Below are 26,326 nucleotides of genomic sequence, written 5' to 3' on the forward strand. Positions count from 1 at the left end.
ACTTCACAAAGGTTATAAAATGAACACACTGGGATTAACAAATTTCACGAAATACAATCCTTTTTTATGTAGTAGTAAAATTTAGCACGATGTACTACCAAGTCATACGCGAGCCAAAAAAGTTTGGGAAACGCAGGTATAATGAAATAACTTTCTTCTTTAATCGATTGCAATTTTGCTAATTTCGTGAACAAAACTCCATATTGTTGCAGTTTTATTACTATTAATATTAAATTAATAATTTTACGGTTAAACTGCAATTATGGCCATCCATCGCAGCTCTAAAACTAAAAAGAAAGACTAGAGTTTGAGTCCTGTGCATAAAGTGAAGATAAGATCCATAAATATGGTAGCATGCAACGGTTCTATTTGAATGAATAAATTCATAAGATTAAAACAGAGGTTCCTTAAAGATAATAAACTTTATTGAACTGTTACACTGTTATAATTAAATAAGTAATTAACAAGCTTTTAATGGTAAAAGTTGGATAAACTTTTATATAGGACCTTTAATTTGTTTAAAGGACCTTTTTAATTATATTACACATAATAAACATTAAATTTTCCTTCCAGAGCATCGCGAGGGTCGAAGGGGAGGTTATCGTTAGTGGGATAGCTTGTTGGATATTGATTATTGTCTGGTGAAGGTCTAGGATCTTGTATAGGATAATTGCTTTGTGGATACTGTTGGTTGTTTATTGCATTTTCTGCAGCTCCTGGTGGATAATTACGGTTTTGATTTCCCTCCAGAGCATCGCGAGGGTCGAAGGGATAGTTATTCATTGCATTGGGGAGGTTATCGTTAGTGGGATAGCTTGTTGGATATTGATTGTTGTTTGCTGCACAGTTTGAACCTTGTGAAGGATCATAATTATTTTGGGGAAATGGCGTTTGTGGATATTGTTGTTGGTTTGGGCCAGGACGTTGTGTTGGATAATAATTATTTTGGGGAAATGGCGTTTGTGGATATTGTTGTTGGTTTGGGCCAGGTCGTTGTGTTGGATAATAATTATTTTGCGGAAATGGCGTTTGTGGATATTGTTGTTGGTTTGGGCCAGGACGTTCTGTTGGATAATAATTATTTTGGGGAAATGGCGTCTGTGGATATTGTTGTTGGTTTGGGCCAGGACTTTGTGTTGGATAATAATTATTTTGGGGAAATGGCGTCTGTGGATATTGTTGTTGGTTTGGGCCAGGTCGTTGTGTTGGATAATAATTATTTTGCGGAAATGGCGTTTGTGGATATTGTTGTTGGTTTGGGCCAGGACGTTGTGTTGGATAATAATTATTTTGGGGAAATGGCGTTTGTGGATTTTGATTGTTGTTTGGTCCACAGACTGTACTTTGGGCAAGATCATTACTATTTACTGGTTGGTTAGGGTTGGTAGAATAGTTATCATTAGCACCTGTCTCTCTTTTGTATCTATCAGATTTTGAGATTATTACATCTTTAGAGCCTAGAGATTTTGCTTTTACATTGCTGAGATTGGTATTGGTAGATTCATTAAATATACTGTACTCTTCGCACCTTTTTTTCACATATTCATCATCATCCTCGGTGCATGTTCTGGGCGGATATCGACACTTTTTGCGGTCGCTTGTTGGCTCCGTAAGCGCTAATTTCATGCACTTTTCCAAGCACTTTTCTTCCTAAAACATTTGAATAATTTAATCTGTATTGAATTTCATAGATGATAATACCTGATGGAAATCTTTTTACTCCTTTGGCTCTCTTTTATGATTCTGGGACCTTGTAAGCCGTGGGCAAATATATTTAGAAAAACTAAATACAAAATTAAGATCTTCAATAATTTTTGCTTTACGGGCTGCGTCTCTAACCGCTCGGCAACTATGGCATCTAAATCTAAATAAAGCTGATAAATTTGTTAAGTAAAATGACTTTTTCAGGGTTTTTAAATTCGTAATATTTTCTTTACTCTGTTTATGAATCTATTTTGGTTGTCAAGAAGTTTAAATATTTTTTTCCAATCTATACTAGACTAGAAGATTTAGATTTAGTGGATAATAATGCAAACATGCCTTACAGTCTCGCCCAACTATCGCAAGTAGTGTGGATAGTAGAGGATAATCTTTTTTTTTTTTTATGATTTAAGGCGCGTCAACATCTGAGATTATTGGCGCCCGGAGCTTTTTTCAGTGCTCTGTCGGCCTCCGGACAGTGTTCTCTCGTTACAGACAACACTGTCCATCACCGGGCAGTGAGCTGTAAGAAGCTCCTAGAAAGAGAAAAACTAAGGGTCAGCAGCTGGATTCAAACCCGAGACCTCCGCGTGGGAGTACGCTAACCGCATAGCTAATCTCTTTCCTAGTAGAGGATAATCTTTTCGTTTATTGTGGAGATCTACTGCTCTAAATAAATGGATATAACAAGGAAGTTCAATTATTTATTTTCTTGAATCGAATGGCCTAATGTGTTCATTTAACTCAATTTACTTCTATATTGTTGCTGCTGGTGTTATTGAATTCTGAATAAACTTGGCAGTTTTCATAACATCTTTTTAGCGGATATTCGTCTGCGCTTGCTATACATGGATTGTTCTCCTTTAGTTCCAAATTCTCGCAGTTTGAAACGCATTTTTCTTCCTGAAAAAGAAATACCAAAAGTCGTTTAGATTACTTTATTTTAACATATATTTAAGATCTCTGGAATGCAATCTCAAAGTAAAAATGAAACGCTAATTTGGTTCCGATAGGCCCAATTTTAAAATCAGCTAACCTCTAGGGGGTAGCAATAGTAGGGAACAAGCAGAGTATTGCTGGTGTCCGCCGAATGGACACGATTCCTTGCGCTGCAGTCAACACCTGAGGTCCAATTTAGCTATATTTTTCAATGAATAATTGTTTTTCATATAAAAATCTTAGAAAAAATCGGTACAGCTAGAAACGAACAATAAATCATTTATAATATCTTGCACAGCCTAATAATATAAAACACTGATTTCGCTGCTTGAACTCTCAGACCAATATCTCCTTACTACAGTTTAAGTAAGAAGTAAAAAGGATGCATTCCTCAACAAAGTATAAATTCATTGTGGACCCCATTCAAATGAGTAAATTGTAATATAAATAAAACTTCTTAATTAAATGAATTTGGAGCGTCTATTTACACGACTTTTTCTATCCGCAATTACCTGTTCTTTAACTTTATAAATTTTAATACAAATGATTTTGGCTTCAATATTTTATTTCTCTAATTTTCTCTAGAATTAATAGAATGATGATGAAGCTGGAAAGAAAATAAAAAAATATCTCTGGATATGAAAAATTGATGCAGGGTTGAACCAAACAATGAAGGATATATTTCGCAAACTGATTTAGCGTGAAAGTATTGTCAGAATAAGGCAAATATTGAAGCTAGTCAATGAGTAGACTTGTTTGAACTGAAAAGCAAGAGTAAGGCTTCTTCTCAGGCGGTGTTTAAATCTTGATGAAAAGGTATTTTTGAAATTGAGTGGATTGTCTGTTTGCAAGAAATTTATTGAGTTGGTAAAGTATACATAGATGGCCTCTTACAATTCCATAAGGAAAACAATTTAACTAATTCATAAACAATTTCTATACGCTTAAATTATGTATTCTTATTGAACGGCTGGAGAAAGGAGAATATATAAAAAAACAATCATTAAGAACAAAAAAACTTATTTTTCAAACTCAGAATTAAGTTTAAATTCAAATTATAAAATTTTCTGATCAATTACATTATCACGAACGGAATGAATTATTTCCATAATAAAATCCTTTAATGTTTTTGTTGCTAAAGTAGGACTTTTTCAATATGCTCTCTGCAATAACTGCAGTACACTGCTTACATTAGCAACCTATGTAATACAAAAGTTTAAAAATCAATGTATCTCCTGTATCTGTATAACAGGGAATTCTGACTGCCTCCCAATATATTTTGCCCAGCCCAAAGAAATTCCTATTACTTTACCTAAGATAATTCATATTTTAAAATATTTTGTTATGCTGTATAATTATAACTAGAAATTAGTAATGGCTTTAAATGCATTATTAACGAGATCTCCTTCAAGTTGTACACATTACGTAGAATTTGTTTGTTCAGTGGCAGTTTCGATTTGTAATGCATCTGTTCTCTTATGGCCGAATTGACTAAGCATTTGGCGATACGAAAAATTCAGTCCCATGAAACACTGCTCAGGTCCTTTACTGGATTAAGCTATCTGTTCTTTCGTTCGTTAACCAAAATGACCAGGTATGCTAAGTTTGTTAGCGAAAAAAGACATTATTAATCCTACAAATTCTCATAAGGGTTTTGAGAAATACTGAACCAGCTGCAGGTGAAAAATTCAGTATTTTTATTTAGAAAAATAATTTCGCATCGAGTTCATTACCTTTTTTATTTCGAATTTGTTTTTTATCCACAACTAGAAGATCCTATTATCGTCACATTCATATGTGACCTTTTCATAAAGGTTGCAACCATTTGCATACATCAGAATATACCAAATATTTGCGCTTGAATTTGATATTATTAATGACAAGGTTCCTAAAAGTTTTCTCAAAATAGGATTTGATGCTAAGATAGACAGGTCAGTATTTATGCTCAGAAGTTTCTGAAACATCCCATGCCCCAAATTCAATCACCTAATAATTTAGGCTAAACTGCAAACAGCGTTTTACTTGTGCTAAAGTAAATAACTCCTAATAAAGTATGAGTCCTTAAGTTATGAATAGTTTTGAATAAAAGGGATTCCCATGTTTGGGATAAAACAATGAAATACAACTAAGTAATACACATTTCTAAGTAATCCATTTGAACTGCATTCATGAAATCAGACAGAGCTAAAAGAGTACGCATGAATATTCTTTATTAAATTCTCGACCACAATCCATATGCAGTAAAAAAAAATATTTAGAGCTTAAAAAATATTTAAATAATATTCTACTTACAGCAAAAATGTGTAATAATTGTATAAATATCAACACCACGTACTTGGAGACCATCATTTGGATCTACGTTTGTGCCAACAGTTATTTATAAAACTCATCAATTGAATTAATTTAAGCAATCTCCGTTTTCAAACAATAGGCTCATTTTTATTACCTACATTTATATTTAAATCGATCATATTTAACAATCAATTCTTTTAACATTTATTACAAAAACTCTTCACAATAATAACTTAATGGCACATAAAATATTGCCAGAAATTGAAACAATTGTAATTTATTTTTTAAGAAATTTATTTTCTTATTCAATACATTTTATTTTAAATTTTCATATTAACACCGAAATTTAAATATCCACATTAAAACAACTCTATCCTTACTTTTTTACATTCCTTTTATTTGTTCCCTTACATTTTGCAGTACAACTATAAACATTTATTTAAATATTTAATAGGTTTTTTATCTTATCATTATGATCTTGGTAATAGTTTGGTAAAGTTCAAAGTACAAATAATATTTCTTGAATGTTCTCATTTCGCTCAATTGAGCTGTTACTCTCGACTCTTTTCTGGCAAACGACCAATCATAGTTGGTCTTTGTTTCATCTCCACTTTCTCAAGCATAAAATTAAAACCCAAAACACGCAAATTTACTGTTAGTATGTGAACTCCTAGAATATTTATGGCCTCCGCCAAACAATGTGTCACATTTAGAATGTGACTGGGCCGAGGCAAAAGACTACATTACCTTCAATGAGGTGGTCTGGGTTGTAAATTGTTTTAAGCCCTTCAAATCCCCGGGACCTGACGGCATGCTCTTCTGCAGCAGGGGAAATACTTAATTACTCCTATTTTATGCAGGATAATGAGGGCAAGTTTGGCACTCAACCATGTCCCTTTAAACCAGGTGGCTTTAAAGCAACGGCCAATCAGCATGCCCACCAGACAAGCAAATCTTACTAGACAGCCCTCCACTGCCTGGTTAAGGAGTTGGAGGCTTCAGTATTTTGCAAGGAAACAGCTGTGGGCGTGTTTCTGTATATTGAGCGTGCCTTCAGTAACATTACATACAGTTCAATTGCCTTGGCGATGATAGACATGGTGCAGAATCTACTGTTTCAATATGGATCTGTAACATACTATCGTCAAGGAGAATAACAGCGAGTCTTTTTGGCGAATCACTGGAGTTAACGACAGTTAGGGGTTGCTCTCAGGGGAGGTTTTATCTCCGATCCTTTGGTGTATGGTCGTGGATGAATTACTTGATGTGCTAAACCTTCGTATGTGCAGATGATCTTTAGCTATGCAGATGATATTTCTATAGTGGTCAGGGGTAGGCACGAGACAATCGTTGCTGAATTCATGCAGGAAGCTCCAGGTTATAGAAAATTGTTGTAGAAGGGTAGTGCTTTCAGTGAACCCTTCTAAAACTACTCTGGTTCCCTTTACAAGGGGAAGGGACAAGGAGAGTTACAAAAAGCTTCGGTTTTTTGGTAAAATTCAGGCTGTGTCGGGTGAGGTCAAATACCTAGGTATTGTCCTGGACACCAGACTCACGTGGAAGGCGCTTCTGGATAGAGTTACACTAAGGGCTAAACAGGCTCCTTGTGGAATAACTGGAACCTGTGGGATGACATTGGGTCTTAGCCCAAAGATGACCCACTCGCTCTACAAACGTACAGTCATACCTATCATCACCTACGTTGCAGTGGTGTGGTAGAGGAAGACTGAACAACAGACGGTCATTAAGGCACTAGCAAGGATGCAGAGACTGGACTGTCTGATGATCACGGTGGCCTTTAGTAGTATCCATACTGCAGCGCTGGATGTACTGCTGGGGAGGCTCTGCTTCAATTTGTTATTCAGGCGGAGGCAAGGGCCAGTGCGTACAGAATGGCGTGCAATGGGCAATGGCGGCGTATTAGCTCCTTTATTGGTCATATGAGTATTTCAGATAAGTCGACCCTGGAGCGGCACAACAAAGTTCGGCTGGAATGGATGCCGGGTTATCTAGGGATTGAAAGGAATGTGAAAGTTGATCATTTGGCCAGAAATGGATCTATCACACCATTCATCGTTCCGGAGCCTTTCCTGGGGTTCACCAGAGGTTCGGATCGTGCGGCTCTCAGAGATTGGATCTGGAAGGAGCACGAAAAGAACTGGTTGATGTGTCCTGGGGTTAAACACAGCAAGTCTATGATGCCTTGGCTGTGTAAGCAAAGAACCAAAAGGACCCTGTGCTTGGGTAGAAATCAGATTACTCTGATTACAGGCCTATTCACGGGGGACGGTATGTTCAAGAAGCATCTGCGCAATGTGGGGCTTATCAGCTCGGAACCGCTGTGCAGATTATGTCAGGAACAGGAGGAAACGGCCTCTCACCTGTTGAGCGTTCGCGCTATGAAACCTTTGGAACGCTGAGACCGAAGGAGATAGTAGCGCAAAAAGAACTAGTAGGGAAAGTCCTCCACCTCTTTAGGATGGGGAGGATTCGCTTACTAGAACTAAGAATGGGCTGGCACAATAAGTCTTTTGTGGCTGCGTTGCCGTGGGGCGTAGGTCTTGTCCCATCTTGATAGAGTTACACTAAGGGCTAAACAGGCTCTTTGTGGAATAACTGGAACCTGTGGGATGACATGGGGTCTTAGCCCAAAGATGACCCACTCGCTCTACAAACGTACAGTCATACCTATCATCACCTACGTTGCAGTGGTGTGGTAGAGGAAGATTGAACAACAGACGGTCATTAAGGCACTAGCAAGGATGCAGAGACTGGCCTGTCTGATGATCACGGGGGCCTTTTGTAGTATCCATACTGCAGCGCTTGAGGTTCTGCAGGGGTTGGCTCTGCTTCAATTTGTAATTCAGGTGGAGGCAAGGTCCAGTGCGTACAGAATGGCGTGCAATGGGCAATGGAGGCTCCTTCATTGGTCATATGAGTATTTCAGATAAGGTCTTTTACCTCTTGGCAGCTGAAAAAATTAGGAATTTATTCATCGTAACAAATATTTTCTTCCGCGTTATCTAAATCTAAATTTTGATCTCCACATGTTGTTTTTCATGTTCTTTAAAAGTCGTGTTTTATTGGCGGTATCTACTTTAACATATTCATCGACATTTTTTTGTTTTACTATTGGGGTACAATGATGGTTGATTTATATTTTTTTAAATCTCTGGTCTCCCATTTTATATATATATATATATATTCCATATCAATTACATGAAAGGAACATCCTGGCCTAATTTATATTTGAACTTAATGCCGTTTGGGTTTGACCTTTCTAGTTTTATCCACCACATATTAAGCCAATTATTAGTTCACCTTCTGTTGGAAATAGCATCTTCCAATAGTTTTGTGGAAAGGAAATCTTGGTGATTCATTTCAACAACGCTGAAAATGTTTTTTTTCTTCAACTATTTTGGATTTTCACCAGGAAAATAAATGCACTGATTTTATTTCTACGAGCTTCTAGCACTGGGAAATCAGCGACATTCGGCCAATAACTGTCGACTTAATAAAAATGTATGCTCTAATTATACAGCTTTTGCGAATTCAATCTGAATTAATTTTTAATAAAATTAATACAGTTTTTATATTTCGATTCGTCCTGTACACGAATCTGAGTACTTTATAATTTTTAGGCCTATCCTTTGCATACAAATTAATGTGTTTAGTTAAACACGATGACAGTTCTTGTGAACCCCGCCATTACTAGGATATAGGCTAGATATGCGTGTAGCCCTCGTTAGTCTATAAATCATGACTCCAAGATTGTAACACATACATACAAGTCCCTCTTGTAATAAGTACGGTGGAGAGTTTTGGTAATTGTAATGCTCTTCCTAAATCAGAACTAAACACGTGCATTTTCTCTGAAACCCTATTAATAATAATAATATTTATTTACAAAATGTACGTATTGTAACGAAGTTGACCAGGGCAGAGAAGAAAGGCCTAGATTGTTCTAGGGGTTGAGCGACCAAAGTCGGTAACAGGCCGCCACTGTGTAAACAAAAGGCCGGTCTCTACCTGCGCCGGAGAAGAAATGGGCTAGATTGTTCCAGGAGTTTAGTGACCGTAGCCTGTAACGGTCCACCGCTGTGTAAAAGCCAGCTAAGAGAAAGGCCTCAGTTGGGGTGGTGGCATATGTGTTTTCCCCAGACAGTGATTGACAGGTAGGAGTGAGTCAGACGGAGTTGGAGAGAGACAGAGTGTTGGAGGAGGGTGGCCGGTGGTGGCAGTATGTGTTTTCCCAGCCAATGAGCGGCAGGTGGGAGTGAGACAGACGGTGTTGGAGTGAGACAGAGAGTTGGCGGAGGGCGGCCCCAGTTGGGGTGGTGGCAGTATGTGTTTTCTAGCCAATGATTGTCAGGTAGGAGTGAGACAGACGGTGTTGGAGAGAGATAGAGAGTTGGAGGAGGGCGGCCCCAGTCGGGGTGGTGGCAGTATGTGTTTTCCTGCCAATGAGCGGCAGGTGGGAGTGAGACAGACGGTGTTGGAGTGAGACAGAGAGTTGGCGGAGTGCGACCCCAGTTGGGGTGGTGGCAGTATGTGTTTTCCTCAGCCAGTGAGCGTCAGGTGGGCGTGAGAAAGACGGAGTGGGGCAGTCGCAGTTAAAGGGAGACAGACACAGCTGGAGAAGTTAGTTTTGGAAAGTCAGTCTTTGCAGTCAGTTTTTTTGAGTCAGTCTTGGAAAGTTAGTTTGGAGAGACACTTTGGAAGTGACAGTTTGTGAGAGTCAGTGTTGCAGAGTGCTTCAGAGTTAGTTAGTTGGGCGGTTAGTCAGTTAGTGAGTAGAGCAGTGTTAGTGCAGCTGAGACTAGTGCAATTCGGTGCAGTGCGGACCAGTGGTCAGTCGTGGAACAGTTTTGTGGCGTTTTGTTTAGTAAGTAACAGCAAACTGTTGTGACTGTGGTGAATGGTAACTGTAATGAATTCCGTTAGTTGTTAGTAAATGTTAATGTGAGTAATGTTAATGTGTTAATAAATCAGGTTACTAATTATGAGTTTAGTGAGTTTTATTATTTATCAAACCCACATATTATTAAAATAACTAGTGGCAGGCACTGTTTGTGTAAGTAAAGTTTTTAGATAAAGATAGAAAAACTTTACAATATGTACACAAATATGAAATAATACAGAAATTGAGGTTTCAAGCTTAGCGCCTATATACACCCATCAAATTATATTTAGTTCAGATTAAAGGAAACATATTTACATATTAAGGAAAAAATTTAAAAAAACCTTAACTTGATATACAGGTAGTTGTTACAAAATATGCTTAAAGCGTTTATATTTATATTTTTTATAACCAAGAGAGTTTATATTGTAATTAACAATGGCTACTATGTGAGGGTACGGGCTATTGTAACAAGTGGAGACGAATTTCTCTAAGAGACAGTAAACAGTAGTGGAGATGCTAGGAACGTCAATTACTGCTGCATGTACGTAGTCTATGGGCGTCCATCTGGGAAATGAACCAATCAATCTCAGGCATTTATTTTGCACTCTCTGTATTTTATTGTGATTGGTTATGCAAGTTTGAGACCAGACAGGGGCTGCATACAGGAGTATAAGGTCGAATATAGAGGTAGTAGATTAATTTCTTATTTTGGAAGTCCAAGTATGAGTGTCTATAAAAGCAAGGAGAACAGACTGTACATAACGTCTAGCGCCTTATTACATACATTATTCACATGCTTTGTGTTGGTTAGTTTTGAGTCTACATTACACATCATCACAAACAATATAGGCATGGACATTAGTCCGTCCACCGAGATGTTGCTGATAAACAAAAGTCTACCTGAATACAAAAATTTAATAATTGAACTCAAAAACCAATGCCCTCCTGTACTTCAGTGGTAATATTGCGTAATTGTACAATGCCTGCCAGTCGTCACCATTGAGACACAATAGAAACTGAGCCCTGTCCATTGCATCCATCCCATAGCATTTCCGCCGAAAACCACTCAGAACTGGACAAACGGCAATAAAATGATAAGTATCCTCTACAGCCGACATATTACAAAGCGAACACTTAGGCCGATCAGCTGTCCGGTTCACAGAGTAATTTAATGGTAACACCTTCCCTCTAATCTTCATTATCTTTTACTTGCTTCTTGCAAATTTAGATCATTGTAAATTTTATAAAATTTTGAATCATCCCTTTTTACATAATACTTGTAAATTATTTTGAAAATTGATTTTCTTTAAATCTAACAATTTATGTACAGAGTCACAACCTTGGTATATGTTATTGGCGTTACAATTATATTTATTACATAATTCTGACATCTCTTTAAACCAAAATAGATTTTTATTTATCACATTCTCAGCTAAGCGCTTTTTCTATGAATTTAATACTTTACAAACGTAATTGATATGTAGTAGCAGTGTATAATAAAAAAGAGGTATTCTATCAGTCTCGACATAAACAATATAATCTGGGCAGTGTTTGGGCAAAGGAGAACAATCGTTTCAAAAAATATTTTTGCACTTTCTCTACTTCATTATGGTAACAATAACCCCACACTTGGGCTGAGTAACAAATAATAATAGCTCTACTTACTGATTCAAACAACTTATATTTTGCAGACAACGGTATGTTGTCATTTCTAATAAAACTATTCCATGTTGAGCGAATACCTAACTTAGCAGTGGTTGACTTTTCCTGAAAATGTTTTACAAACGACCGACGCGGAATTAATATGACATCCAGATATTTATAATGCGAAACTTCACCATTGTACCACCAACGCTCCTTACGCGCTCTCCTTCCACCCTTTCCAAAAATAATGATTTTTGATTTGTTTAAGTTCACGGTCTAGTTCCACATGCAACAATATTCATACAATCTATTAATCATATTTTGTAGAGTGCGGGTGTCGGAGGCAAGAAACACAATATCTTCCGCATATAATAAACATCTTATATTCAAATCTTCTATCCACATACCTCCCTCTATATTGATCGTGCAGACCGTTTATGAACAATGAGAACAACACTGGGGACAACAAACACCCTTGCTTTACTCCAGATTTAGTTTCAAAAAATTCTGTCAAATTTTTTTGCGTTCAAACTGCAGCCTCTGTTCTACTGTAATACCTTTCTATTGCCTCAATAAATTTGGTGGCAACTCCCATAGTAAACAACTTATAAAAAATTGCTGCTCTTAATGGAGAGTCAAATGCTGAGAGAAAATCTACAAAAAAAACAAAAAAACAGTCATGCTTCCCGTCTCAAAAATATAATTAAAAAGATCCAATAGTTTATCATTAAAAATAGAAGGACAGTTATTCAAAAACTCGTAAGGTATACGATCAAGTCCTGGGGCCTTGCCATATGGTGCTTCATCGATTATTAATTTTAATTCCTTGTACTCAAAGAGCTTGTCCAGGTAATCAATCACTGTATGTGGTCGTACATAATCAATTTGTGGTGCCTGTACATGAGGATTCAGTAAATTTGAAAAATAAATAACCCAATCATTACATCTTATATCATGGCCTTATATAAACAGCTTATATTATAATTGTTTTACAATTTTCCAAAAACCTCTCGAATCCCTCACTGTCACAAATTGCTCAATTAGCGAGTTATAATATTCCTGTTTAACTTGCTTACATAACATTTTATAATCTCTTTTATTGGCTAGATACAAATCTTTCACAAATTTCAAATTGCACTTCCTATACAAATTTAACAAAGAAAATACGCGGTCCCTTTTCATTGTACAATCTTTATTAAACCATTTATTTTTAAAAATGGTATTAGTTTTATTAATATTTGATTTACTGAAACTCCATGAGCACTCTCTTATCATTTGGACCAGGAAATTTACTCTATCTTGAACACTAATTGATGAATCTTTTTTCTTTAACACTAAACATTCTAATTTATCTTTGAAAAATTTACTATTGTAGAATAAATAAAAAATAACAAAATGGGGGAAAACACAAATAACTAAAACACATAAACCATAATAATAATTTACTAAATACTCATAAGGGTTTGAATAAACACAAATTAACCTAAATATAGTTTATTCACATAAGTCATAACATTCATAAAGCATAACTTCCATAAAGAGTGACCAAACTCAACTCTACTCAACTAAGGAATGTCTCCAACTACCTGCAACCCTCTAGCTACCCCTAACGGTCAGTCCTTCTCTTACACCCTCTACAGGGTTGCCAAATATCAAACATTCCAATTTACTACACTATCATTTTTTGTAAAAACAAGTTTTGGCAGTAAGGATAAAAAAGTCTAATGACAATAATTGTCTGATTGCACATTAATGCTTAGGGTCAAAGGCAAATGATCAGATTAGTATTGAGGCGAAACTTTAAAATCCAAAACAGACCCTATCAGATCAGCTGATACACAACAAAGGTCAATAACAGAGGAACCCTGACCACCGATAAATGCAAATTCACCTTCTTTAACATTCATTCCGCTGCCATTTATTATAACTTAGCTAAGATTATCACATAAGTCCAATTCTCCATTTTCATTAACAATTTTATCTTTTGATTTCCGCGTGGAATTCACATTACTGTTCAAGATTTCATCTGAAAAAATTTGCATCTCACCTACCCTTACATTCATGTCGCCTATTAATATTAAATTTAATTGAGAATGACTCATTAAAAAATCATATAAGGTATCAAACTGACAGGCCCAGTTAGTACAATTAATATAAATAGGCATTATAAGTATTTTATTAATAGGAGTAATAATTTCTATTAAAATTTGATTATCATAACTAACAAAACTACAATTGACTCCAAGTTTCATATTCTTCTTAATAGCAAACAAACTTCCTTCTTTAGCTCTACCAAAATAAATGAGAATTATTAAATAAAAACTCATGTTTGTTCACTTTCTCCTATAAATGTGCCAAACAAAAAGAAAATTTCAAAACCTCACAAAACTTAAAAAATTTACCTAAGATATTTTATTTTTCAAACCGGATATATTATAGCTCCCAATATTATTACTATCTACATATAGCTCACATTTCAAAATTTCACATTCACCAGCGCCTCCACTCGTCGTTGATTTTCTAGATCGGCAAGCCTGCCTTCAATGTTCTCTATCAACTCCTTTTTACATTTTGAGATGCCATCTTCTTCATTTGAGTTACAGAAGGAACCTCCCTCCTGCCCTCATAGAGTAGATAACCATTTCTTACAGCTATGTTAACACCGTTGAAGTCATTATAAATTTCTCTTCTCACCTTAAGTAACTGACTTTGACGTACCATTTCTTTTTCTGTAAGGTCACGAGTTATCCACATTCCAGTACCTTTATGCTTCCTTGCATTCTTTAGCACAAGAAAAAACATCTGAAACTTTAATAAATTCAGCCAAAATTGGTTTTCCTTCAACTTCCATAGGCCCAATTTTATATGTTCCATCGATTTCCACTCTTACATTTAACACTTTATCGCACATTTCTATGACATTCTGCTTCAGCAAATCTAAATTATCTACGTTCATCCCCCCAAAAATTAAATTTTTTACTTTAGATTTCGCTATCACATTATCAATTTTCTTAAGTAATGCATCGTACTCACATTTCAACGACGACACATCATGCTTCAACTCTTTATTTTCTTCTGCGATACATCTAAGTTGCGTATCTACCGCATGAAATTTTTCATCCAGATAATCTGAAAGTCTTGCAAATAATTTACCACTATACCCCCGTAAATCTGACATTTTAGAAATCTTAATAATTTCTTTAAAATCAGGTGAGATCTGCCTTCTTTCCCTTTTTTTGGATGAGTCACTAACTGTCGGAGATTCAACCACCTTATTCAACCACCTAAGTGTATAGTCCGTGTACATTACCAGACATCACACTATTCACTTAGTATTCAAAAACGAGAAATGACTAATAATTTCATTGAAGCGTCTCCAGTTGAATAAAAATAACAATAATTCTCTCTATTCTTGGACTTTGAAGTATTCTGATTTATAATTTATACAAATAATTCTCTCTATTCTTGGACTTTGAAGTATTCTGATTTATAATTTATACAAATAATTCTCTCTATTCTTGGACTTTGAAGTATTCTGATTTATAATTTATACAAATAATTCTCTCTATTCTTGGACTTTGAAGTATTCTGATTTATAATTTATACAAATAATTCTCTCTATTCTTGGACTTTGAAGTATTTTGATTTATAATTTATACAAATTTTTGTAGAAGACAAACTCACAGTTACTCCACTTCCACAAATTTACTAAATTATTTTCTAATGGGAGTGGCAACTTTCTCATATCTATCCCCACTTAATCAAATAAGCTCAAAAATTATGACGAATTCTGTTCTGTTATCTCAAAAACCACTCGTTGGATTTCCTTCTATTTTTAACCACACGTTCACACCACAATTGACTTTCTGCAAACTAATTATCATAAACATACATCAAGTAGAAACCCAATTTTAGAAGAATTCACAAAGACACGATGTTACATGTACGACTAACAAACAACAACTCAAATCTTACACTTTACAAAGTTATAAAGGTTATAAAATGAACATGAACTTAAACTCATTTCTAACAGATACATTATATCTCTACTAAGATTAAGGTAATAATAATAAAATAAAACTCCCGGAATAAGAAATTTCACGAAATACAATCCTTTTTATGTCGCAGTAAAATTTAGCACGATATATTATCAAATCGTTCGCAAGCTAAAAATAGTTGGGAAACATTGGTATTGTAACGAAGTTGACCTGGGCGGAGAAGAAAGGCCTAGATTGTTCTAGAGGTTGAACGACCAAAGTCAGTAACAGGCCGCCACTGCATAAACAAAAGGGGCGGTATCTACTTGTGGCAGAAAAGAAAGGCCTAGATTGTTCTAGGGGTTAAGCGACCAAAGTCGGTGTCAGGCCACCACTGTGTAGACAAAAGGGCCGGTCTTTACTTGAACTAGAAAGGAAAGGGCTAGATTGTTCAAGGAGTTAGTGACCTGTGTAAAAGCCAGCTAAGAGAAAGGCCTCAGTTGGGGTGGTGGCATATGTGTTTCCCAGCCAGTGATTGACAGGTGAGAGTGAGACAGACGGAGTTGGAGAGAGACGGAGAATGGGAGGAGGCGGCTCACAGCTGAGGTGGTGGCAGTATGTTTTCTCCAGCCAATGAACGTCAGGAGGGCGTGGAAACTTATGCTCAGAGAGTTGGAGGAGGGCAGTCCCAGTTGGAGGGAGGTACGCAGTTAAAAGGAGGCCGACACAGCTGGAGAAGTCAGTTTTTAAGCAGTTTTAATCAAGTTTTAAGGAGTTCTTAACGAGTTGTTAATCAGTTAGTTTTGGAGTTAGTCTTGGAGAGTCAGTGTTGAGACATAGTTAGAGAGAGTCAGTGTTGTGGAGTGCTTCAGTGGTAGCTAGTCAGGCAATTAGTCAGTTGATGAGTAGAGCTGTGTTAGTGCAGCTGAGACTAGTGCAATTCGGTGCAGTGCGGACCAGTGGTCAGTCGGGGAACAGTTTTGTGGCGTTACGAAGTGAGTAAGTAACAGTAAACTGTTGTGACTGTTGTAAATGGTGACTGTAATGAATAGCGTTAGTTGCTAGTAAATGTTAATGTTAGTTAATGTTAATGTGTGAATAAATCAGGTTATTACTTACAAACTTTAGCGAGTTTTATTATTTAATCAAACCCACATATTTAATAACTAGTGGCAGGCATTAGTTGTGTAAGTAAAGTTTTTTTTTGGAAAAACTTTACAGTATTATGGACTAACTTTCTTCTTTATTCGATTGCAATTTTGCTAATTTCGTGATCAAAACTGCATTTGGTTGCTGTTTTATTACTATTAATATTAAATTAACAATTTTACGGTTAAACTGCAATTATGGCCATCCATCGCAGCTCTAAACCTAAAAAGAAAGTCTAGAGATTAAATCCTGTGCATAAAGTGAAGATAAGATCCATAAATATGGTAGCAAGCAAAGGTTCTATTTGAATGAATAAATTCATAAGATTAAAACAGAGGTTCCATAAAGATAATAAACTTTGTTGAACTACTACACTGTTATAATTAAATGAGTAATTAACAAGCTTTTAAGGGTAAAAATTGGATAAACTTTTATATAGGACCTTTAATTTGTTTACAGGACCTTTTTAATTATATTATACATAATAAAGAAAAAACTTTCTTGTAATACATAATATTTACTTAAGAATAAATCGTAAGAAGATAGCTCATTTTTCGGTAGCTCTATTTAAGATCTGAAAATATATTTGCTTGGTACATTATTAGTTGGTACATGGTCTGAAAGGAGGACTGAAAATTTCCTCAAGGAATTATTACTCAAGAAATTTAAGCTGCTAACAATTCATGGTTTCTGAAAACATTTATAGAATTTAAACCAGTATAATCAATAACTAGGATATTACCATTGGTGCTGATACAAAAGCAAATTTATTTATCAAGACACGAAATTTAATACAACCATTCATTGTCCAAAATTAACAAATCCCAAACAACTTGTAAATTTTATTACAGTATTTTTTTGGCGTGGTGGTAGTTATGGTCGTAGTTGGCGTGGTAGTAGTTGTGATCGTAGTTGGCGTGGTTGTAGTTATGGTCGTAGTTGGCGTGGTAGTAGTTGTGGTCGTAGTTGGCGTGGTTGTAGTTGTTGTGGTCGTAGTTGGCGTGGTAGTAGTTGTGGTCGTAGTTGGCGTGGTTGTAGTTGTTGTGGTCGTAGTTGGCGTGGTAGTAGTTGTGGTCGTAGTTGGCGTGGTAATAGTTGTGGTCGTAGTTGGCGTGGTAGTAGTTGTGGTCGTAGTTGGCGTGCTAGTAGTTGTGGTCGTAGTTGGCGTGGTTGTAGTTGTAGTTGGGATTGTAGTAATAGCTGTGGTCGTTCTTAGTGTAGAAGGTAAATTATAAGGGCCAATAGGATAATTATTATTGTAAGAGCCATAGGGATTCATATCGTTAGGAGATTTTGTGGAATATTGATTATTGTTTGGTGAATATCTAGGATCTTGTGTAGGATAATTGATATTCGGATTTCCCTCTGGAACATTGGGAGAGTCGTAGGGATAGATATTCATATCGTTAGGAGATTTTGTGGAATATTGATTATTGTTTGGTGAATATCTAGGATCTTGTATAGGATAATTGATATTCGGATTTCCCCCTGGAGCATTGGGAGAGTCGTGGGGATAGTTATTCATATCGTTAGGAGATTTTGTGGAATATTGATTATTGTTTGGTGAATATCTAGGATCTTGTGTAGCATAATTGATATGCGGATTTCCCCCTGGAGCATTGGGAGAGTCGTAGGGATAGTTATTCATATCGTTAGGAGATTTTGTGGAATATTGATTATTGTTTGGTGAATATCTAGGATCTTGTGTAGGATAATTGATATTCGGATTTCCCTCTGGAACATTGGGAGAGTCGTAGGGATAGATATTCATATCGTTAGGAGATTTTGTGGAATATTGATTATTGTTTGGTGAATATCTAGGATCTTGAATAGGATAATTGATATTCGGATTTCCCCCTGGAGCATTGGGAGAGTCGTGGGGATAGTTATTCATATCGTTAGGAGATTTTGTGGAATATTGATTATTGTTTGGTGAATATCTAGGATCTTGTGTAGCATAATTGATATGCGGATTTCCCCCTGGAGCATTGGGAGAGTCGTAGGGATAGTTATTCATATCGTTAGGAGATTTTGTGGAATATTGATTATTATTTGGTGAATATCTAGGATCTTGTGTAGGATAATTGATATTCGGATTTCCCCCCGGAGCATTGGGAGAGTCGTAGGGATAGTTATTCATATCGTTGGGAGATTTTGTTGGATATTGATTATTGTTTGGTGAATATCTAGGATCTTGTGTAGGATAATTGATATTCGGATTTCCCTCTGGAACATTGGGAGAGTCGTAGGGATAGATATTCATATCGTTAGGAGATTTTGTGGAATATTGATTATTGTTTGGCGAATATCTAGGATCTTGTATAGGATAATTGATATTCGGATTTCCCCCTGGAGCATTGGGAGAGACGTGGGGATAGTTATTCATATCGTTAGGAGATTTTGTGGAATATTGATTATTGTTTGGTGAATATCTAGGATCTTGTGTAGGATAATTGATATTCGGATTTCCCTCTGGAACATTGGGAGAGTCGTAGGGATAGATATTCATATCGTTAGGAGATTTTGTGGAATATTGATTATTGTTTGGTGAATATCTAGGATCTTGTATAGGATAATTGCTATTCGGATTTCCCCCTGGAGCATTGGGAGAGTCGTAGGGATAGTTATTCATATCGTTAGGAGATTTTGTGGAATATTGATTATTGTTTGGTGAATATCTAGGATCTTGAATAGGATAATTGATATTCGGATTTCCCCCTGGAGCATTGGGAGAGTCGTGGGGATAGTTATTCATATCGTTAGGAGATTTTGTGGAATATTGATTATTGTTTGGTGAATATCTAAGATCTTGTGTAGCATAATTGATATGCGGATTTCCCCCTGGAGCATTGGGAGAGTCGTAGGGATAGTTATTCATATCGTTAGGAGATTTTGTGGAATATTGATTATTATTTGGTGAATATCTAGGATCTTGTATAGGATAATTGCCATTCGGATTTCCCCCCGGAGCATTGGGAGAGTCGTAGGGATAGTTATTCATATCGTTAGGAGATTTTGTGGAATATTGATTATTGTTTGGTGAATATCTAGGATCTTGTGTAGGATAATTGATATTCGGATTTCCCACTGGAGCGTTGGGAGGGTCGTAGGGATAGTTATTCATATCGTTAGGAGATTTTGTGGAATATTGATTATTGTTTGGTGAATATCTAGGATCTTGTGTAGGATAATTGATATTCGGATTTCCCCCCGGAGCATTGGGATAGTCGTAGGGATAGTTATTCATATCGTTGGGAGATTTTGTGGAATATTGATTATTGTTTGGTGAATATCTAGGATCTTGTGTAAGATAATTGATATTCGGATTTCCCACTGGAGCATTGGGAGGGTCGTAGGGATAGTTATTCATATCGTTAGGAGATTTTGTGGAATATTGATTATTGTTTGGTGAATATCTAGGATCTTGTGTAGGATAATTGATATTCGGATTTCCCCCCAGAGCATTGGGAGAGTCGTAGGGATAGTTGTTTATTTCGTTAGAAGATTTTCTTGGATATTGATTATTGTTTGAACAGTTTGAACCTTGTGATGGATAATTATTATTTTGAGGAAATGGCGTCTGTGGATATTCTTGTTGGTGTGGGCCAGGACGTTCTGTAGGATAAATATCATTTTGGGGAAATAGCGTTTGTGGATATTGTTGTTGGTTTGGGCCAGGACTTTGTGCCGGATAATAATTATTTTGGGGAAATAGCGTTTGTGGATATTGTTGGTTTTGGTCAGGACGTTGTGTTGGATAATTATTATTTTGAGGAAATGACGTCTGTGGATATTCTTGTTGGTGTGGGCCAGGACGTTCTGTAGGATAAATATTATTTTGGGGAAATAGCGTTTGTGGATATTGTTGTTGGTTTAGGCCAGGACGTTCTGTCGGATAATAATTATTTTGGGGAAATGGCGTTTGTGGATAGTGTTGTTGGTTTCGGGCTGGACGTTGTGTTGGATAATAATTATTTTGGGGAAATGGCATTTGTGGATATTGTTGTTCGTTTTGGTCAGGACGTTGTGTTGGATAATTATTATTTTGGGGAAATGGCGTTTGTGGATTTTGATTGTGGTTTGGTCCACAGAAAGTACTTTGGGCAAGATAATTACTATTTAATGGTTGGTTAGGGTTGAGGTAATAGTTATCATTAGCCCTTGTCTCTCTTTTATGTTTTTCAGATTTTGTGATTTTTTCGAATTTAGAGCTTAGAGATTTTGCTTTTAATCTGCTGAGATTTGTGTAGGTAGGTTCATTAAATACACTGTCCTCTTCGCAACTTTTTTTCACATATTTATCTTCATCCTCGGCGCATGTTCTGGGCGGATATCGACACTTTTTGCGGTTGCTTGTTGGCTTTGTAAGCGCTAATTTCATGCACTTTTCCAAGCACTTTTCTTCCTAAAACATTTGAATAATTTAATCTGTATTGAATTACATAGATGATAATACCTGATGGAAATCTTTTTAGTCCTTTTGCTCTCTTTTGTGATTCTGGGACCTTGTATGCCGTGGGCAATTATATTTAGTAAAAGTAAATACAAAATTAAGATCTTCAATAATTTTCGCTTTAGAATAAATTAACTAAATTAAACTTTAGAATAAATTAGAGTTCTCAGAGTGCAGGCTAGTTTTGTGATAGTTACAGTATTTCCGGTTTGAGTTAAGGGCACAATGTTATTTTTTATTTTATAGAAATCCTAACGATTATCGGTAACGACAAGGTCTTATTCGTTCCTGGAGTATCCGTTCATAGTTGATGAGGGGCGATTTTTGATAAAGTGCAGTAGAGTTGCTTTTTTCAAATCCTCTTATGAATAGAATTTCATTCTTGCACAACATATAATCTTTGGCATTAGCAAGTCTTAGAGAGCACATCTATAGGTATAGTCTGAATTTGGAAGATGGATAATTAACAGGGAGACCGAATGCTTTGGATCTTAAGCTTAAAGATTGATTGGGGAATTTGTTTAGATTAGTTTCGTTTAGGAGACTTTTATTTTCGGGAAATAGTAATATTTTCTTAAATTCAATTATTTATTTTCTTGAGTGTAATGGCCTAATGTGTTCATTTGAGTCAATTTACTTCTATATTGTTGAATTTGTTACTGAATTTTGTAAAAACTTGGCAGTTTTCATAACATCTTTTTAGCGCATATTTGTCTCCACTTGCTATACATGGATTTTTCTCCTTTAGTACCAAATTCTCGCAGTTTGAAACGCATTTTTCTACCTGAAAAAGAAATACCAAAAGTCGTTTAGATTAGTTAGTGATAGATTACCTTAATTGAACCCATATTTAACATCCCTGGAGTGCAATCTCATAGTAAAAAGGGGACGCTAGTTTGGTTCCGATAGGCCCATTTTTAAGATCAGCTCCCCTCTAGGTGGAGTAAGCAGAGTATTGCTGGTGTCCGCCGAATGGACACAATTGCTTGCGTTGCCGTCAACACCCGAGCTCCAATTTAGCTATATTTTTCAATGCATTATTGTAGTTTTGCATATAAAAATCTTAGAAAAAATCGGTACAGCTAGAAACGAACAATAAATCAACTATAATATCTTGCCCAGCCTGAGAATATAGAACACCGATTTCGCTGCTTGAACTCTCAGACCAATATCTCTTACAACAGTTTATATAAATAAATGATCCTAAATTTAAAATTGGGCTAAAAAGGATTCATTTTTCAACAAAGTATAAATTCATAATAGACCCCCTTCAATTGAGTAAATTGTAAGATATAAATAAGATTTCTTAATTAAATGAATTTGGAGCGTCTGTTTACAGGACTTTTTCTCTCCGCAATTAAATGTTCTTTTTAACTTTATAAATTTTAATACAGGCTTCTTCTCAGGCGGTGTTTAAATCTTGAAGAAAAGATATTTTTAAAATAGAGTGGATTGTCTGTTTGCAAGAAATTCAAAGAGTTGGTAAAGTATCCGTAGATGGCCTCTTACGAAAACATTTTAATTAATTCATAAACAATTTCTAAACGCTTAAACTATGTATTCTTATTGAATGACTGGAGTAAGGAGAGAAAATAAAAAGACATTAATTAAGAACAAATAAACTTACTTTTCAAACTCAGAATTAAGTTTAAATCAAATTATAATATTTTTATAATCAATTACATTATCACGAACGGAATGAATTATTTCCATAATAAAATCTTTTAATGTTTTTGTTGCTAAAGTAGGACTTTTTCAATATGCTCTCTGCAATAACTGCAGTACACTGCTTACATTAGCAAGCTATGTAATACAAAAGTTTAAAAATCAATGTATCTCCTGTATCTGTATAACAGGGAATTCTGACTACCTCCCAATATATTTTGCCCAGCCTAAAGAAATTCCTATTACTTTACCTAAGATAATTCATATTTTAAAATATTTTGTTATGCTGTATAATTATAACTAGAAATTTACTAAAAGATCCTATTATCGTCACTTATGATAAGGTTGCAACCATTTGCATCCATCAGAATAAACCAAATTATCTTTGCGCTTGAAATTGATATTATTAATGACAAGGTTCCTTAACGTTTTCTCAAAATAGGATTTGATGCTAAGATAGACAGGTCAGTATTTGTGCTCAGAAATTTCTGAAACATGCCATGGCCCAAATTCAATCACCTAATAATTTAGGCTAAACTGCTAACAGCGTTTTACTTGTGCTAAACTAATTAACTCCTACTAAGGTATAAGTACTTAAGTTATGAATAGATTTGAATAAAAGGGATTCTAAGTAAAAGTAAAAATATTTCCTAACTTTATAGATTAAATATTCCCATTTTTGAGATAAAACAAAGAAATACAACTAAGTAATACGCAGTTCTAAATAAGTAATCCATTTGAATTGCATTCATGAAATCAGTTAAAGCTAAAAGAGTACGCATGAATATTCTTTATTAAATTTTCGACCACAATCCATATGCAGTAAAAAAATATATTTAAAGCTAAAAACTATTTAAATAATATTCTACTTACTGCGAAAATGGCTAATAATTGTATAAATATCAACACCACGTACTTGGAGACCATCGTTTGGATCTACGTTTGTGCCAACAGTTATTTATAAAACTCATCAATTGAATTAATTTTAGCAATCTCCGTTTTCAAACAATATGCTCATTTTTATTACCTACATTTATATTTAAATCGATCATATTTAACAATCAATTCTTTTATCATTTATTACATAAACTCTTCACAATAATAACTTAATGGCAAATAAAATATTGCCAGAAATTGAAACAATTGTAATTTACTTTTTAAGAAATTTATTTTCTAATTCAATACATTTATTTTAAGTGTTCATATAAACACCGAAATTTAAATATTCACATTAAATTTTATTGCAACGTTACTAATTACTAAACTCCGGTAATGAAGACTAATATCTGCACTCCATTATAGTTTCATACAGTTGATATCCCTCGCTAAGTAGTCGCTGTACCATCTTGTTCGCCTAATTTACACGTAGAGTACTCTGATAGTGATGACATTTCTGGATATAAGAACCTTTAGGGTACTATTCCCTGCAAACAACTCTATCCTTGCCATTTACATTCCTTTTATTTGTTCCCTTACAACTATGAAGATTTATTTAAATATCTAATAGGTTTTTTATCTTATCAGAATTCGCTCAATTGAGCTGTTATTCTGGACTGTCTTTTCTGGTAAACGACCAATCATAGTTGGCCTTTGTTTCATCTCCACGTTCTCAGGCATATAATTAAAACCCAAAACACGCAAATTTACTGTTTGTATGTGAACTACAATATTTATAGCCTCCATCCAACAATGTGTCACATTTAGAATGTGACTGGGCCGTCGCAAAAGACTACATTACCTTCAATAAGGTGGTCTGGGCTGTAAATTATATTAAGCCCTATAAATCCCCGGGACCTGATGACATTTTCCCTGCTCTTCTGCAGCATGGGAAAGACTTAATCAATCCTATCTTATGCAGGATAATGAGATCAAGTTTGGCACTCAACCATGTCAGTAGGTCATGGCGGTCTGTAAAAGTTATCTTTATTCCTAAGCCTGGGAAGAGAACTCATACCTAGGCTAAGGAAATCAGACCAATCAGTCTAACATCGTTATGCTGAGGGGCTAGAAAAACTGATTGACAGGTATATTAACGAGGTGGCTTTAAAGCAACGGCCATTGCATGCAAATCTTGCTAGACAGCTTTCCACTGTCTGGTTAAGGAGTTGGAGCCTTCAGTATTTTGCAAGGAAACAGCTGTGGGCGTGTTTCTGTATATTGAGCGTGCCTTCAGTAACACTACCTACAGTTCAATTGCCTTGGCGATGGATAGACAATGTGTAGAGTCCACGGTTTCAAATTGGATCTGCAACATGCTATCGTCAAGGAGAATCACAGCGATACTTTTTTGGGAATCGCTGGAGTTAACAACAGTTAGGAGGTGCCCTCGGGAGAAGGTTTATCACCGATCCTTTGGTGTATGGTCGTGGATGAATTACTTGAGGTCCTAAACCTTCGTTGGTTCTCGGTCCTTGGCTATGCAGATGATATTTCTGTAATGGTCAGGGGTAGCACGAGTCAATAGTTGCTGAACTCATGTAGGGAGCTCTCAAGGTTATAGGAAATTGGTGTAGGAGGGTAGAGCTTGCAGTGAACCCTTCTAAAACTACTCTGGTTCCCTTTACAAGGAGAAGAGACCAGGAGAGCTACAATAAGCTTCGGTTTTTTGGTAAAACTCTGGATATGTCGGGTGAGGTTAAGTTTTTGGGTGTTGTCCTGGACGCTAGACTCACTTGGAAAGCGCTTCTGGATAGAGTTACACTAAGGGCTAAACTGGCTCTTTGTGGAATAACTAGAACCTGTGGGAAGACATGGGGTCCTAGCCCAAAGATGACCCACTGGCTCTACACACCTACAGACATACCTATCATCACCTATAGTGCAGTGGAGTGGTGGAGGAAGACTGAACAACAGACGGAGATTAAGGCTGTAGCACGTGCAGAGACTGGCCTGTCTGATGATCACGGGGGCCTTTAGTAGTACCCCCACTGCAGCGCTTGAGGTTCTGCAGGGGTTGGCTCTGCTTCAATTTGTAATTCAGGTGGAGGCAAGGTCCAGTGCGTACAGAATGGCGTGCAATGGGCAATGGAGGCTCCTTCATTGGTCATATGAGTATTTCAGATAAGGTCGACCCTGGAGCGGCACAGCAAAGTTCGGCTGGAGTGGGTGCCGGGTCATCTAGGGATTGAAGGGAATAAGAAATCTTATTGGGACAATGGCAGCATCTTAATAAACTTAGGGACTTTTACCTTTTGGCAGCTGAAAAAAATAGGAATTTATGAATGAATGAGTGAATATGCTTTATTTACATGAAAAAGAAACTTTTACAAAATAAACTCTTTTAATTGATTAAACTCAAAATTATATTTCTTAAAGGATACAAAGCAATATGACAATGGTTGCAAACAACCGTCTGCCAGGAATTTGACCTTTCTTTGTTTTTTTTTTTTTTTTTTATGTATATAAACATATTTATTTTGTTTAATTGTATACAATCCAGTACAACACATACACCCACATACAAACACACGCACCAACGTGTGTTGCTATTGGTTAATTGGAACTGCTCTATTGTTTAATTTCTGTACTCTGAAGCATTTTTTGTATACATATATGTATGTATATACTACTGAGTTGATCAGATTTTAAAAGTTTTATTAATTC

At 35.9% G+C, this 26,326-nt stretch overlaps 2 protein-coding genes across 2 annotated transcripts; both read right to left on the reverse strand.

Annotated features, from left to right (window-relative positions):
- Window positions 1–403: 403 nt before the first annotated feature.
- On the reverse strand, window positions 404–5,060 carry LOC141452552 (uncharacterized). The gene is made up of 3 exons (XM_074124830.1): window positions 4,933–5,060; window positions 2,455–2,604; window positions 404–1,650 (listed from the first exon to the last, which is right to left on the reverse strand). Exons 1-3 carry the CDS (start codon window positions 4,987–4,989, stop codon window positions 541–543), a joined length of 1,317 nt encoding a protein of 438 aa, XP_073980931.1. The 5' UTR covers window positions 4,990–5,060; the 3' UTR covers window positions 404–540.
- An 11,969-nt stretch (window positions 5,061–17,029) lies between these two features.
- Window positions 17,030–23,717, reverse strand: LOC141452551 (uncharacterized). The gene is made up of 3 exons (XM_074124829.1): window positions 23,597–23,717; window positions 21,696–21,842; window positions 17,030–21,010 (listed from the first exon to the last, which is right to left on the reverse strand). The coding sequence occupies exons 1-3, from the start codon at window positions 23,648–23,650 to the stop codon at window positions 17,420–17,422; spliced, it is 3,792 nt and encodes a 1,263-aa protein (XP_073980930.1). The 5' UTR covers window positions 23,651–23,717; the 3' UTR covers window positions 17,030–17,419.
- Window positions 23,718–26,326: the final 2,609 nt, after the last annotated feature.

Source organism: Rhodnius prolixus, unplaced genomic scaffold (assembly GCF_049639745.1).
Source record: "Rhodnius prolixus isolate KJV_2025 unplaced genomic scaffold, Rpr scaffold_3, whole genome shotgun sequence".
Taxonomy (NCBI): domain Eukaryota; kingdom Metazoa; phylum Arthropoda; class Insecta; order Hemiptera; family Reduviidae; genus Rhodnius; species Rhodnius prolixus.